The 15,947-nt window shown below is 40.2% G+C and overlaps 1 protein-coding gene across 1 annotated transcript; it reads left to right on the top strand.

Annotated features, from left to right (window-relative positions):
• The first annotated feature begins 11,024 nt into the window (after nt 1-11,024).
• Nucleotides 11,025-14,176, top strand: LOC147424183 (serine/threonine-protein kinase STY8-like). The gene is made up of 3 exons (XM_086501311.1): nt 11,025-12,012; nt 12,095-12,230; nt 13,588-14,176. The coding sequence occupies exons 1-3, from the start codon at nt 11,486-11,488 to the stop codon at nt 13,903-13,905; spliced, it is 981 nt and encodes a 326-aa protein (XP_086357437.1). The 5' UTR covers nt 11,025-11,485; the 3' UTR covers nt 13,906-14,176.
• The last annotated feature ends 1,771 nt before the right edge of the window (nt 14,177-15,947 follow it).

Genomic DNA, 15,947 nt, shown 5'->3' with positions numbered 1-15,947 from the left:
CATGGATAGAAGCACCATCCCAGTAGCAAGGGATTCGAGTTTGGATTGCACTCCAAAAATGTTCTTAAAGGCTATAGAACTCTTATTGTCAAATCAAATGGGCTTCTGTGTGTTCGAGTGTGGGACTTTTTGCTATGGCTATGGCCGTATAAAGGTAAAATAATTGAAAGTTGATATGAATAAACTATCTTTGAATGGTTTTTGGTACTATTTGATTTCTCACTTGAATCTAGAATCAGAAACTGAGCCCAAGCTCTTGTGTGTCGAGACGCGTCGACTTCGGAGGCCAGAATCAAAGGCCTTGGTGGGAATATGGTTGCCTTCTCATAAAGCTAACTTTCAAAGGTTAGAATTTGAGGTCACAAGGTCAATTTTAATAAAATGGTGTGAGATTATCATGGGAGACCAGTAAGCAAGAGTTAGATGTCAAAGAATATGTATAGGCATGCAAGGGGTAGTAAGGACAAACAAAAATAACCAAGGTTAGGAGTCCAAAATAAGGCATAAGTTGAGTGGTTAGAAGAAATTTACGTGGATGTCTTTGGAGTTTGGTCAAGTGCAACCAAGGTTGGGTAATCGACCGAGGAAATTTTAAATTGATGGCTGGTCAAAGGCCTAATAGGGTGGATAGGCCCTTGAGTACCAAGTGGGTGTTCAACCATGAATTCGAGGCAAATGAGGGGGTTGAATGCACCATTAAAGACTAAAAGTGAGTGAGAGGTTGACAATTAATGTTATTTTGAGGCCACACTTTGATTTTTGGTAAAGGGGTGTGAAGACATAAAACTGGAGGTCGCCGACAACACGCAGGGAGAAAAATAGACTTAAGGACTAAGAGTTTTAAGTAATAAATGGGTGGCAAGGCAGGTTTTGGTGGGAGACCAGCTAACGATAATTATTTCTGATTCCTTCCTCTCAACTCCCATAATCTCAATCTACACATCATCCACTCACCCTTTGTAAAAATAGAAAGACAACACAATAATTAACCATTACTTGCTAGCTATCCCAATTGTAGTTAACCACATACACCAGGAGGGTTCTCAATCTCGTAACAAAAATTATATCTTGCACACCCTTGAAGAAGACTAGCAAGTATGTGCATAAATTTGGCTTCCCGTGCAACACCAATAGAGAAGCCAATTCTCCCTCTTTATTACCCCCTTTTCATTTGGAGCCATCATGTACTTTGTGTCAACCAAATTCCACAACAAAATCTTGGTACTTGGAAGTTATCATTGAGAACCCCTATATCATCCACACCACCATCACCCAAACATGGAAGCACAAAGACATCCTCTTAAATAATAGAATCCTACACACACAATCTTCATCTGCCACCATTGTTGAAACATCCTGCAATATATTTGTTATTAAGAATCTTTGTACCTCATCTTCGTAGGTATACTCATACTTCACAAAGATAGCATGGATTTTCCTTTCCATGTTATTACCATATTCCAAGCATAGAGGAGTAGCCAAAGTGCTTTCACGTCAGCCATCACTTGCTCTAAGTAGGCATTAGGTCATCAATAGGGGTGTCATCATGATCGACTCATATGCATACAAACCACATAGGAAAGCATCAATAACATCATCCTCTTCATATTTACATCATCATCATATGCATGGACTTCTTCCACAATAGACTACATAAGATCTTGCTCCTTGATATGTATTATGTGATACATCCATGGTATCCTATATAAGTGTCAAATCAGACCACACACGTGGTATATAATTGTGATATCATCTCAAAACAACAAGTATCTTTATTAACATCATTAGTTGGGTTGCTGATGGCATAGCCATAGCTTTGGACATCTCTAAAAATTATTATTGGCTTCAATTTCAACTTATGATGGTGCTTCAACCTGTATTTCATACCCCAAAGCATTATCCTTGGGATAAAATTTGTTAGAAGACATGAATCTTTATCTGCTTCTAAATTTTCACAAACTTGTTCCCAAAAAAATTCATAACTTGGTTGTTGTTCATTCTTGTATCCAATCTCCTCATCCATAAAATCATCACTTTTATGCAAAGTGGATTCTTTAAATCACTCCTAGTAATCTCCATATTCCTTGGCAACATATTCCACTATTCAAATAACTTTTAAATAAACAATTTCATAAATGATTGTATCATAAACTCCACTAAAACTTCTTTTGTTTGCATCTCCATCTCATAGCATGTAAGATATCTAAGAAAATCGTATGATTTTCACTCAGGGTGCACAAAATTGCAACTATTAAATATGATAAAATATGTACAATAGAGGATCAAATCAATCCTACTAATCACCAAAAGATCAAAAAATCCATGTGTAAAGGTCTCACAACACCAATACAAAGTAAACAAATTTTTCTTGGTTTCGAATCAACCATAACCTTGTCCCTTCTTGATGAATATTGGACAGCGTTCATGGTGGCATACACGTGAGCCTCTTAATGATCCCCCTTAAAGAAGAGTTTTTGTCCTCGAAAACAAAAGTGGGGAACTTCTTCTTAAGAACACTAATGTTTTCCCAAGTGGCATCCTTCATGGATCCAGGTGTTTGGTTGACTGGAACACGGTTCAGCAGGAGGTTCAATGAAACCAAGAGTAGCATCTTGATTTTTCACCTTGTTGTCCATATGCAACCATCTTATGTTACCGATTCCTATTCAATCATAGTTTGTACACTCCATTTAGAACACGCATGAGTATGCAAAATGAGCTATCACACAAAGATGTACCCTAAAGAGTACCTCTTTTCACTTTCCATGAAATTAACTTGCTAACTTGACTCATTAGCCAAGTTTAAGTCCTTGACTTGTTTTCCAAGTTCAACAATAAATAACCCCACCATAACTAGTGTTCAAGGTTGAGAACTTGATTTATACATGAAGAGACTACACCTAGTCGTAACCATGCTTTAACTTTATAAGAAAACTCCAAGTAGAGCAATAAATGCTTACTAATTGGATCGTGTAATGCTAACGTACGCACTTGCATATTCTTTAGCACAAGATTACACTTTGTAATTTGCATATCCCCTTGGATAAGTGACAGTACTGAGGTGTGTTTTCCCCACGGTTTACAGCCAGACTTTCAAGATGGTTGGTAAACGGGATAACAATATTGTACCACATTGCTGAAGAGTCAACAATGGAATGAATAACCCTCGTGGTTAACTTGAAAAATCTACAAGCATCCAAACTGAGCCATGACCTTTATTGGTGATTGGTAGACCTAAAAGTAATCTCATAGAGATACTGCACTTAGAGTGCAAAATGCTTCATAAGCAACAACTTGAGGAATATGCATGCCATTCCAAATCAGCCTTTGCTAAACACTAGGGCCCATAACACCTAGTGTGCATGCATTTAGAAAAAAATAGATCTGAACCTGTATATCCATGGTGATCCTTGCCAATAGTTATGGAAAATGTGATGCACCTAGCACACATTAAAAAGGAATGTAAATACTTTCAGTTGTAACCTTGTGTAAGCCGTGTTGAAACGTATGAACCATAATAGAAGGTGAAACAGTGATCACCTCTAGGTACAAACAATGAAACTTTTTCATTTTCTATATGTATAAACAACCATCTGTAATGTTGTTTAGCAGTACTTGTACCTTACAAGTCATTATAAGTATCCGATAATTTTTGGCCGCACTGAAATTGCTCCTGATACGCCGTGCTAAAAATGGTATAGAAAACTGATTGGACCAGCACTTAGGGACTTTGTTATGACACATACTTGAAATAGTGAGCACCAATGTCAGTCCTAGAGACTCATATCCTCCACATTGTAATACGTCTCATGTAAGAATGTCTGAAAAAGAACATTCTTCAAGTACAAGATGTACTTGTGCGTGGAGGTAATTGCAAACACTCTACGATGGGAGTGAGAGGGACCCTCATTATCCTTGCTCCACACTGGCTAAACCGAACTCCTTGAGTCCCTAGACCATGTTGTATCCCATGTGACAACATGTGCCAAATCGAATCCTACAAGTGGATTCATAATAGCATACATTGGACACTACAACCCAAAAGACTTGTTTTGACATGCCCTTGGCATGGCCCTAAAAATTGAACTGAATGTTCACTTACTCGTATTCAAATATAGAGGAACATGTCTTCCATGTGTGAAAAAACAAGCAACATTGCACCGAAAACCCTGGGTGTTGCCGTTGCAATCCAAACGCTTTGATTAGAATCTACGTAATCAAACCCTTTGGTAAGACCCTTTGTAGAAAACGCTCGATTAGTAGGTAATGGTAACCAACATAATCAACCGTGTACAAAATGATTTGGAATCAACTTGAAAAGGTGAATTTGTCTGCTATCGCGTGGTATAGTGCGGACTTCTAGAGCATGAGATCCACACAAGTGGAAGTCTAGCTCTTATGGAGAGCCGTGCTGGCGCAACGGTATGTTGTATCTAAAATCCGTGGTAAAAATCACCCGAGTTGAGTTTGTGGTTATCAAATACTCGACTTGAGTGTTGCATTGAAACTATGTCGTGCAAAAATGACACCATAAACCTCTGGAATGACAAGATGCTTGCTTGTCCATTAACGTCGTTGTGTAGTCCAGTGGGTAGATATGTTCCGTCTTAAGAACAATCCCCCAAGGAATGCCAACCCTTGGGTCATACCCGAGATCTGACAATGACTCTTAGTCAGCGTGTGTGGCTCATAGCCCTTATGGCCATAAGTGTTCAATCGACGAAATGATGAAGACTAAGACGCCTAATTTCTAGCTGAGAGTTAAAGCACCTTGGCTCATGCTAACTCCCAAACAAAAAATGTATCAAAAAACTGCATAGAAAGTTTTCATTATTCCTGGAGAGAAATAAGAAAGAGAGAGAGAAGATGCTGGGCTTAGGAACTTTCCTTAAGTGACGAGTTTGTATGTGTTGTGCCCAATCTGTGTCCTCTGACGCATTTTATGCCAGACTTGCAGCTTATCCTATAAGCATGCAACAATCTGCCTGTATAGCACTCTCATCGAGAGAGGGAACAGAAAACATAAGCCACAGCTTGACCCTCTTACCAAGTATGGGATCATGACTTTAGAAAAATGACTTAATATGGCACTTTGCCTGTGAAATAGGTCGTAGATTTGAGAGTGTGATAGCAGAAGCGTAATGCATGAAGCGGTAGAATTGAATCCACCTCACTAGCATGCCATGCATGTAGAATTGTAAGCCCTTGCTGAGAGTGATGGCCTCAACCGTGAGAACCAAAACCATAAGTACCTTGCACAGTTTATACTGGGAGGGATTTTGTGAACTGATGTTCCCTATTTTGCCAATTCCCCGAAGCCTTGCTCCCTTGAAAATTGCCAAAGCACTTTGCTTTGCACAATGACAGTAATTGCCAAGTAAAGTATAAATAGGGAAAAACAAGAAAAACTTAAGCTTGGCTAACCTGGTGATTGCTGTAGCAAGTTGGCCTGAGAGTCTGTGGAAGAAAACTCGCTTAAAAAATGGCGCATAGCCATACCTGCTGCACAAGTGGGGTCTGTCGTATGTACAGATACGTCCCTTGTATCATATACGCCCGTCTATTTCTCATGAAATAATCTGTTGGCATATTGTCAAGCCTGTCGCAAGTTTGTATACTCATAGCATAGGCCAAACATGGAAGTCTTGTCTTTGCATGATACTTTTCAGTAGACCCACTTTGGATGCTACCATGCCTCAGAGCTACAGATACTCTTGCTCATAGACAAATGTCCTAGTAAAAGAAAGTCGACCTTGACGAGCAGTCACAAATAATCGACCTTGTCAAATTGTACAATGTATTGAAAAGCAAAAAATAAAAATTCCTTGCAAACTATGTATCTCGTACCGGATTGGCTTGATGACGGAGACGAAGCCGTGCTCCAGTGATGTCTAGAAAAGACGTCCTAACAATTTTCTTGACAGCCTCTGGAACTAGTTGTTAATGGTTGGTCCTATCGAGCACCTACTGCCTCCTTCATCAAGATTTGCAACAGATCGTGCCGATCTCCATGAGATTCTCCAGCACCACCATGCCCTAACCTTTGGTAGGCATCGACAGAAGCCTTACTGTGAAACGAGAGCATTTCTTACTCAAGCCTTGCTTGATTTTGGTCATCAAACCAGTCATTGGTCTTCAGACAACCAACGTGTGCTAAACGCAACCCTTGACATGATCCAACCGTGCGGGGTTTTTATACCTTGGATAAGCCATGGGTGCAAGCAAATTTGATAACAACATGGTTTGCACAAGCCTTGCTCATGTCTTGATGCAACATGTGCTTGAGGAAAACAAAGCGGTATTGAAAGCTTTTATTTACCTCCTAGTGTTTACCTGCTAAATGCCTGTGATAATTTGTCGTATCGGCCACAATGCCTACGTTTTTTAGCATCCTTGAACCTCGAACCATGTCCAATCTTGAGTCAAAGCCTTGCTCGAATACCGAAGATCATGTGATTGGCGTGCCAATACCTTAATACCGAACACCAATATGATGATACTGTCGATCTTCTGTGAGTAGCAATTGAATCCAAGAAAGCTTCTCTTGCAGAGGACCATGACCTCATCAAGATTTCTTTGAAGTGGTGATTGAAACGTCCTTGTGTAGATGAAGCCATATTATCAATGTTTTAGCCCTCTTGGGACTCTGAAAGCAATCTCCTCGGGTAATCTTCTTAGTTTGCTTCAAGGTGCGCCCTCCATGAGAGATTAATCATGTATAGTGGTACTTTCTGGACGCGACCACAAGCTGTTCTGTTCGCAAATAAAGCCGAGACCAAGGCCGTGCCTTCAAATGATTTCAAAATTTTGTACAAGTTGGAGCTTTGCCGTGATTGCCTTGGAAAATTGTCCTCGAATGCTCAATGTGGAATCCCGGCTACCTAAAAATCAGATAGTGTTGAATTCATATGAGCACCTACTACACTTGGCCATGCAACTATGGTCCCTTTGCGGAGGCCCTTGCATGTTTATATGCATGCCATGACAACCGCCGGCCACGATTTGCCTGTGTGCGGGAAAGCTCCCCTACAAGGGTTGTGTGGCCCAAAATACTTGCAATTGGACGGCCTGTATGTAAAAAATTACCTCAAAACGATGGCGACAACAGATCGCAGGTAGCGCAGGGGGTAATCCTCTCAAACGAGTGGCTATGGCCCTTGTTGACCCTGCACGAAGAAACGAAGTTGCATCCCCTTGACCTTGCGATCCTACTGAGCTCCACAGTGCTGTGTTTGGTGCCGATCGAAAACACGCTGCTTCCCCACTTAGGGTTGCTGCCCACGGTCCTGCGGGATTTGATTGTACCTCCCCGACTTGCGATAGCAGCACACGGTGTTTGCTTCCATGCCTGCCTCGTCGGAGAAGAGCCATGCAATCGCATGCAATTCCATGCACAAATTTCGCCATGGCTGCGAGAGAGATTGAGAGGGATGCCTTGCAAAAAAGATAGAGAGAGCGAGCACGAGAGGGAAAGAGAAGACCATGCTTCTTCCCCTCCTCCATGCCTCCTTCTCTACCTGAGCTCTGATACCAGTGTGAGACCTGGGGAATTAGAACCTAGGAGTCCACCACCCAACCACCCACTATATAGCCTATAGCCATTGGCCCTTTGCCCTAGTTGGACTCCTTTTCCACACTGCCTAGCCCGGTTTTGCCCTTGTCTAGTCCGGCCTTGCCAGTTTTCTGAAACCACTTGCGCTCAATCTCTCCCTCCCCTTCCCAAGAACATCACAAAACCTTCTTCATCAACTTTCCAAGAGAAAACACCCAAAAATTTGAATGGTTAAGCACCTAGTAGTGTACATCATAACCCCTTCTCCTTGTTGTCCTTCACTCACCTTCAGATCAGAGAGCGAAGGAGCGAGCGAGAGAGAGAGAGAGAGAGAGAGAGAGAGAGAGAGAGAGAGAGAGGTGCAAACCACCCTTTCTTCTTCTTCCCTCCTTCAATAGTCTAAGAGAGAGGTCCAAGAGAGAGCCCACCAGTCCTCTTCTTCCGTCTCCTTTTCTCAATAACCATCAATATTAAAATCATAGTTGAAAAATTAAAAATATCTCCTAATTAGTAGTTTTTTGCATGAGAGATCTCTATGCTCTTTTGCACAAAAGCTACCTACTCATAGTATTTCATTTCTTGGGACTCTAGTCTAAGAAAAGTAGCATTAATGATTAGACTTACATAAATATGCATAACAAAAGAGAGAAATATCCAAACTTGATTACTAAACTAGATTAAAAGAGAGTACAAGAGAGCTCTCTTGATAGCCTTGGGTAGTACAATGTACAATACAACTCAAGAACAGTCCAAATGCATCCCAAAAGCATTCCTAGGAAGAGGCATTAAGGCTAGGAGATGGGGGCTAAATTTGAAAGCTAGTACATGTAGCAAACAACCATCTAATCTCATGTACTATCATCCTGTATCATCTCATCTACGTGAATTTTCTAAGGGCAAGCTCATAGGCGCCTAATGAAGGACATTCTCATCAATCCTTCTCATGTAGTGTTTAGGCTATGAAAAATGTCAAAATGGCTCATTGGCTACCATGTCAAAGATGGGACATATCATGTTCACCATGTCAAAGATGGCTCATGTCATGGGTGCCAAAGTTGGTTTTGGAAGTGCCTAAAGCGCTCATAATCATAGTTTCATAATGATTCATAAAACCCTCCTCTCAAAATCCTAGTCACAATTGGTACCAAGCTTTCCTTGGGCTATCTTCAAAATGATACAAAAAAGTGAGGTAGAGGTAATCACAATCAAAATCAAGAGTCAGAGTCCTACTCCGATCGTTCAACAACAATACTAAGATGATTTTCCTTTTCAATGCATGCTCTGGTGGTTCTCTTTTTTTGTGTTGGACGACGTGCTAGCATTGTGAATAGCTAGCTAATGTTGAGTCCAAACTTGGAAGAGGTCCTGTCAAGAACTTTAGCTAACCACTATGATTGCCAAAATGAAATGAGTTGGAGCTTGACAGCTATTCTAGACTCAGAGTAACTAGACAAGTGTTTGTTGAGCTGATCAAGTCTAGTTAATGGTTCATAACTTCACACGTCAGATGATCAAATTTCATGGAATCATACAAAGCACCAACATGATTATTGGACATATTCAAATGAGCCTGGCACTAGACTTTAGACAAATGACTAGACCATAATGAATAGACAATTCTCAAATCATAGAAACATTGAATAAGAGGCAATTCAAAATGTAGTTTAGTTGGATATAAATGATTTACATTCCGACTTAGACTTGGATATTAGTGATACAATGGTAAGGGACTCATGAAATGATTGACCAGTAACGTGAAGTCAGGTTGTGATTTAAGTACAAATGATACAAATGGTCAACACTAACTATTCATAACCTCTCTTGAGTCATAAGATATAATAGTCATAGGGTGTAAGACTCCCAAAATGAAATCTACAACAACGTGTGTATGCACAATGGGACTCACATCAAGAAGAGTTACTGTAGACACAGTACAACGGAGACTTCCGCTCCGTTGAAGAAAGTAGAAGGAAATCATGTGCTTATAGGCCTTGAAAAAAACTCTACCAAGTGATATTATGATATAATTGTTTTCCCTCTTGAGTGATTGACATGAGACGTCTAGAAAATCACCATGCTGGTGTGGTTTAGAATCACCATGTACAATAGGAGATATATAGACTTCCTTAATACTTGATTGCTATTCTTGTGGTTAGTAATGTGTGAATGAATAAATTGTAGAGTGGAGTAGGAGGAGGTTTAACGAGCAGTCTCACATTCTTTTTACAGTTGTCGTTATGACCGCCACCCAATAAATCAATTTTGTACATAGGCTAGCTTGGAATAAGACGTTAGTTTAAAATAGCACTCGTTGGAAACACCTCTTGTAAACGTGTGGATAAGAATGACATGCTTGTAAAGAGGGTCCTAAAATTGGCACGGGTTACTTCTAATAAAATACCCAAGTGCAAAGAGTCTTTTGTTGTGTGTACATTAATTTGGAAAGCATTGAAGCGAGAGCATGATGGTCTGTAGAGCTTCATGATCTAATCTAGTGGTGGCTCTCCCCTCCAATCCAACAACAGTCATCTATAACCTACCATACAAAATGAATTCTAGGGTTTTGGGCAAGCCATACACACTAGGTGAATGGTTCTAGACTACGGATGAATTTCCTTAAGATACAAAATAGGTACTTGAAAAAAATATAGAATAAGGTATGCTTACCGAAGTCACAAGATTATACCATTCTTCACTGGGGATGCCATGCTAGATAATGCCTGGAGTAAAAACACTTGATGGCTTGTCTACCTGATGAAGGTCATTTCCAAGTGAACAAAGGAAGTTCTCTTCCTAAGGAAAAACCCTCCAATGTTGCTTGTCACCTCACGCAACCTACATGTCCTTTTTGTCATGGAGCTTCACAAGTCCTCCTAACACTTGAGCTGAGCGGGACAAGTATTACCTTTACCTCTCAAATAGCTACTACTACAAATATCTAGTGCATTTGCAAGGTAGATCATTTTTAATTGTGTGTATGCAAATGACATAAATGGTTGTTTGTTTAGTAGAGTATGTAAATGCCATCCAAGCACTCTAAGGGTTGCCAAGGTGAGCATTGAACCTGGCCGGCAACATACACACAGTTGATTTGAAGCCTTACATCTACCTAACGTCCACCCAGCACTTGGAAAAGGGTAGGTTAGCTTTATCCAAAACCTGCTCAAATCAAGTCTTTACCTTCTTTGAAAGGGACTAAAGGGATTCAAAGTCGGCTCCATAAAATTAGTTTCCCAAGCCCTGTATCCACACACACATTACTATTCATGTTTACAAAAAACGAATAAGTTTTTTGCCTTCTTTAAGAAAACTGCCAAATTTTTTAAACATTTTAGTGTAGACTTTGACAAAGATATTTTTATTGTGTTCACCGATTGATTGGATGTTTTGACTCTTGTCGCTTTCGTTTCACGCTTGGACGTATTTGGCGAGGGAAGGAAGAGCCTAGAGGAGTGAGAGAGTCCCAGCGTCAAAAGATAAAGCAGGTGGAGAATGGGAGCTGTGTGGGGGGGTCTGCTCTTGGGGACTCGTCGCCGTGAAGATGCTGGGAGCATGTGCGCAGAGGGGCGACACGTGGGCAGCGCAGCGCGATTGTCCTTTACGACTTTGGCAGCCGCGGACGTCGTCGGACGTCCTCTGGAGCTCGCAAGGGCCGCTCTCTCTCTCTCTCTCTCTCTCTCTCTCTCTCTCTCGTTCGCCGCCCTGCTTATGTGGCCTAAGCATACCTTTCCAACGCCCCGGAGGAACTGGACGTGGCCCCGGCGTTCCCCAAGATGAGGGTTTTGCGTGCAAGTGCAGGAGGGCCGGCGGCTTCTCTCTGCATTTAAACCTGTTTGCATGCATATCTGCGAGGTCCGCCATTCCTCAAATCGATCCTCTCCAGCTTCGCAACTCTCTCTCTCTCTCTAGATCCACACACACACATAGTCACACATGTGCCACTACATGGATGTGCATGACGACCCCGGCACCAACGGCTCCATCTTTCGCATGCTCTTCAGCGATCAGCAGAGCTACGACGTGGTGCAACAGAACGCCGCTGCAGCCTCAGCTCTTGTGAGCCGCTACCTCATCGACTGCGGGGACCTCCAAGTGGGCGACTGCATCGGCGAGGGCTCCTCCGGCATCGTCTACAAAGGCCTCCTCCTGCACAAGGGCCAACAAATCAAAGTGGCCATCAAAGAACTCAAAGGCCACGGCAGCAAAACTCAAGGGGAATTCAGGCGAGAAGTGCTCAGCCTCATCATCTCTTGTGCCCACCAGCACGTCGTCAAGCTCTTTGGAATTTGTCTTATAAGCTCCTCTCATGGTATTTGCATTGTCACCAAATTCATGGAAGGTGGCTCCTTGCTCCATCACCTTGTGAAGAAGAGAAGCTTGCCTACCTCAGAGATCCTCAAGCTTGCCAAAGATGTTGCCCGAGGCATGCACTTCTTGCACTCAAGGGGCATTGTACACATGTAGGTACTCTTTTTCTTTTGATAAATTAGATGTCATCATCATCATCATCTTTCCTTACATGCTTTGCACATGCCTTTTTAGGGATCTGAAGACCGCAAACGTCTTTTTGGATGAAGAAGGGAATGCAGTGATCGGCGATCTTGGAGTCGCCAGGTTGGTGAATGAGATAGATGGAGGAGGCCTCGAGATTGGAACCTACCGTTGGATGGCTCCAGAGGTGAGTACAAGATCAAAACTGTTCATGGCTTCTTCAATTGGAAGTGCAATCGAGTAAATTTCTCTGGTTTCAAATTCATTTGTGTGATTGCTCTATGGTGATGGCCTGCTCTTTAGGCAAACAAGTTACAATTAGTTGGCATTTAAGCAATTAGTTATTACTCTCCTTACATATAGATGTTTTCCTAAATTACTCACCTCCTAAATCAAGCTAGCATACGATATCATTTATCTATTTTTAAGGTAATATAATGACCCCAATGAGGAGATAATCCAGCTGTTATACACTCTATGTAAGGATAATGCGCTCCTATGTTTCCTACCATTAACTCAAGATGACTATGTTTATATCTCTTCTAATGCAACAACAACACATGACTTGAGATAATAGTTTATTGTAAGCATTATTACTTTAACCATATTAGGAAAAGAAAGAAAAGAAAATAAAAACAACATTCAAGTTGAAGAAAAACTCCTTGCATGGTTTGTTTAGGAAAAAGATTTGCGCTCACAATTTATACGAAAAGCTTCAGTGTGATTAGAAATAGGGCTTTAATGTGTGCAATCTAGGAGGATGTCTTTTTATGGTAAGCTCTGCAAGTAGTTCACCTCTTCATTGTATTTTCGTACCTTAGTGTTTGATTTACCATACATGTACTCCCTTACATGTGTGTGCATGTATGTATGTCTTTCTAAATCTCCCATGTAAGTGAAAAATGTATACATGTATGTATGTCTTTGTAAATCTCCCATTTATGTTTTTGTGAATCTCCCTTTTGTAAGCGAGATATGACACATGTTTGTCTAAAATATCTTCTTGATCCTTGGAAGTTTCTAAAACTTAGAATCTTTGCATACACTTTTGTGATTGAAGAAATTTGTTTTAGGTGACACCTTTAGTTTCTAGTATTTCCAGCCATCGTCAATTGATTTGGACACGATAATTTTTGCACTTTGTTATTGGCATCATCTGCGATGTTTTATTTTCATATAGTTAATATAGTGAATAAATTTTGAAAGGTTGCATATTCTCATGATCTACATAAAGTGGTGTATAGTTAATATAGTGAATGAATTTTGAAAGGTTGCATATTCTCATGATCTACATAAAGTGGTGTATGAGCACTAGGGTGTTAAGTAAGTGAGAGCAATAGAAAAGAAAAAGGCACTAAATTGTGAGTGGATTTAGCTTTAATGTCTCTAGATATGAGAATTACATCTTACTGGATCACACGAACTTTTAACAATATGGAAACATGAAGAATATGAGTGAATTGATGTCAAAATTAGTACTTGGAGTACTTTTAATAAATATTTGCTCAATAGGATCATTTATCTTGATTCTTATTTTGATATAGGTATGTTCACGAGCTGTGTCGGGCGTAAGAGGAGGAAGTACTTCTTGGTTTAGTTATAAGACAGATGTCTATAGCTTTGGTATCTTAATGTGGGAGTTAGTGACTTGCAAGATGCCTTATGTTGACTACAACCCTGTACAAGCGGCGGTAGGGGTCGTGATGCATGGCCTTCGGCCCTCACTTCCTTCCTCTACATTTCCACCTTTTCGCTACCTCATCCAAAAATGTTGGGATCAAAACCCTTCAAATCGCCCTCATTTCTCTCAAATCTTGCAAATGCTTGAAATTATCTCACTTCATGAGAAAGTTTCTAAGTAGTAAAAAAAAATTATCCTTCAATGATGACATTGACAAGAGAACTTAAAGCATACAAACACCTACACCACTATCTTGGCATCCTAGAGAAAATTTTATCTTTTTCAACAATATAGAGACACACACGTCATGTGAAATCCTCCTTATACAGTTCATCATGAAGAAGGCTAAGAATAGTCTAGGGAATTCTATGTACATGTGTCTCTCCTTACACACAGATGTACAAATGTTTGTTGGACAAATCTTTAAAAGAGAATTTATCATTCTTTCTTGACACTATCTCAAGATTTTCCCAAGGAATATTGTATCTTTTTTTATAATCATCTTCATGCACTCTTGTTTGAGTGAAAGAGAATCAATGTGGTATGCTATTTATGTGAGTTAGTAGCTTCAAGTTATCAAATACTATCAACATTTCAATATCAAAATAGAATGTCGTAGAGATTGTACGCAAAGACTTCTTGTCTTAAGATCTTTCTAACACTCAATAGCATTGTAGAGGTCTTTGTACTATAGTACTTCATTGAATCTAATTACTACATTTTAAAACTATGCCAATTAGCATTTTTCATGTTCATCCAGTAGAACCTCATCTATTTGTATAGAATAGACATATGGTTAGCTATAGGCACGTTAGGCATAGATGCAAAGCATGACTCTCACTACATGTGGTGTCACATCGTGGCACATTCATAAAGGTAAGGTAAATCAGTCACCTACTTCCTATGCTTTTTGATATGTGGATCAAGTGCTACAAGTACATCTATTGATATATGTAGAAACGGATGCTACAGTTGTTGTGAACATACCTTACCATGGCATAATAACCTTGGATGTGATATTGCTGTGTGTTTTCTCCTCTTAAAACATGCTTAACTTGGTTTAGGATTGAACAAATGGCAAGTTGGTTTAGGATTGTACATGCTTAACTTGTTTCGGATTGCGTATTTGCTCATCTTAAAACATGTTGACCTTTGTTTAGAATTTTACAAATGTCAAGTGTTTCATAGTGGTATGCCCGCATACCGAGAAGGTCCAATGTGGGTGATCTTGTCCAAAATAACAGGTTTTTTGCATAGCCATAAAAGCATGTAATTGTAGTGCTTGGCAAGTGGAAATTGAGGTTTCAAATGTAATTTAAGCCTAAGGGAAAATTTCTCATAAATTTAGGGAATTTTCTTAGCTCTTTTAAGCTTTTTACGATCTAGAAAAGGTCACTTTTAAAGCTATGAATGGTTAAAATGGTAAATATTGACCCAAAAATAGCTAGAATGGCTCCAAATTACACATCAACAATGTCGACATGATTGCTCAAGTTGGGGCAGGTGCTTATCGAGTCAAAAAATTGCACTTTCTTCCATGTGAGAAATCATATACAGGTGATCAAAGGCAGTGAGCTAGTGCACTTCCATGTTGTTCCTACTTTTTGTTTGAGGTCATGAGGCTACAAATTAGGGGGTTCTCTCATCAAATAATCCTATGGGATTGTCTAAGAAAAAACACAAAACTATGTCAAAAAGTTTGTAGCACTGCTAGGAAAGCGATGGGCCTCTAACCGTGAGAGTTTGCAGGCAAATTAAGAAAATCATAAATGATTTGAAATACTTGAAAAGAACAAAAATTCACACATGAAATATTTACTCTAAAAATATAGCCTTCAAGCTCAACTCAAAACTCTTGTGTGCATAGATAAAGTGCTCATTCATTTCAATTTTTTGTTGATACCATTTCATGGAATCTTGGAAACTTTTTTAGACAATCCCACATGTTTATGTCATGAAAAGACCCTAATTGGTGGACTTACAGACTCAAACATGTGCGCTCTCTCTCTCTCTCTCTCTCTCTCTCTCTCTCTCTCTCTCTCTCTCTCTCTCTCTCTCTCTCTCTCTCCACGTGTTTCTAGAAAACTCTCAGTGCGGGACTTCCACAAACCACCCAACAATTAAAGTATCTGAGGCGGTGGGTGACTGGTCTTGCAACCTTTTCAGCCACGACTTGTATCTCCCAAAAGCACATGTGATGCACAGAATAAACATAGCATTAGG

Source organism: Adiantum capillus-veneris, chromosome 26 (assembly GCF_014529385.1).
Source record: "Adiantum capillus-veneris isolate H3 chromosome 26, ASM1452938v2, whole genome shotgun sequence".
NCBI classification, from domain to species: Eukaryota; Viridiplantae; Streptophyta; class Polypodiopsida; order Polypodiales; family Pteridaceae; genus Adiantum; species Adiantum capillus-veneris.
Note: the sequence above shows the minus strand (reverse complement) of the source record. Positions and strands in the feature narration are given on the sequence as shown.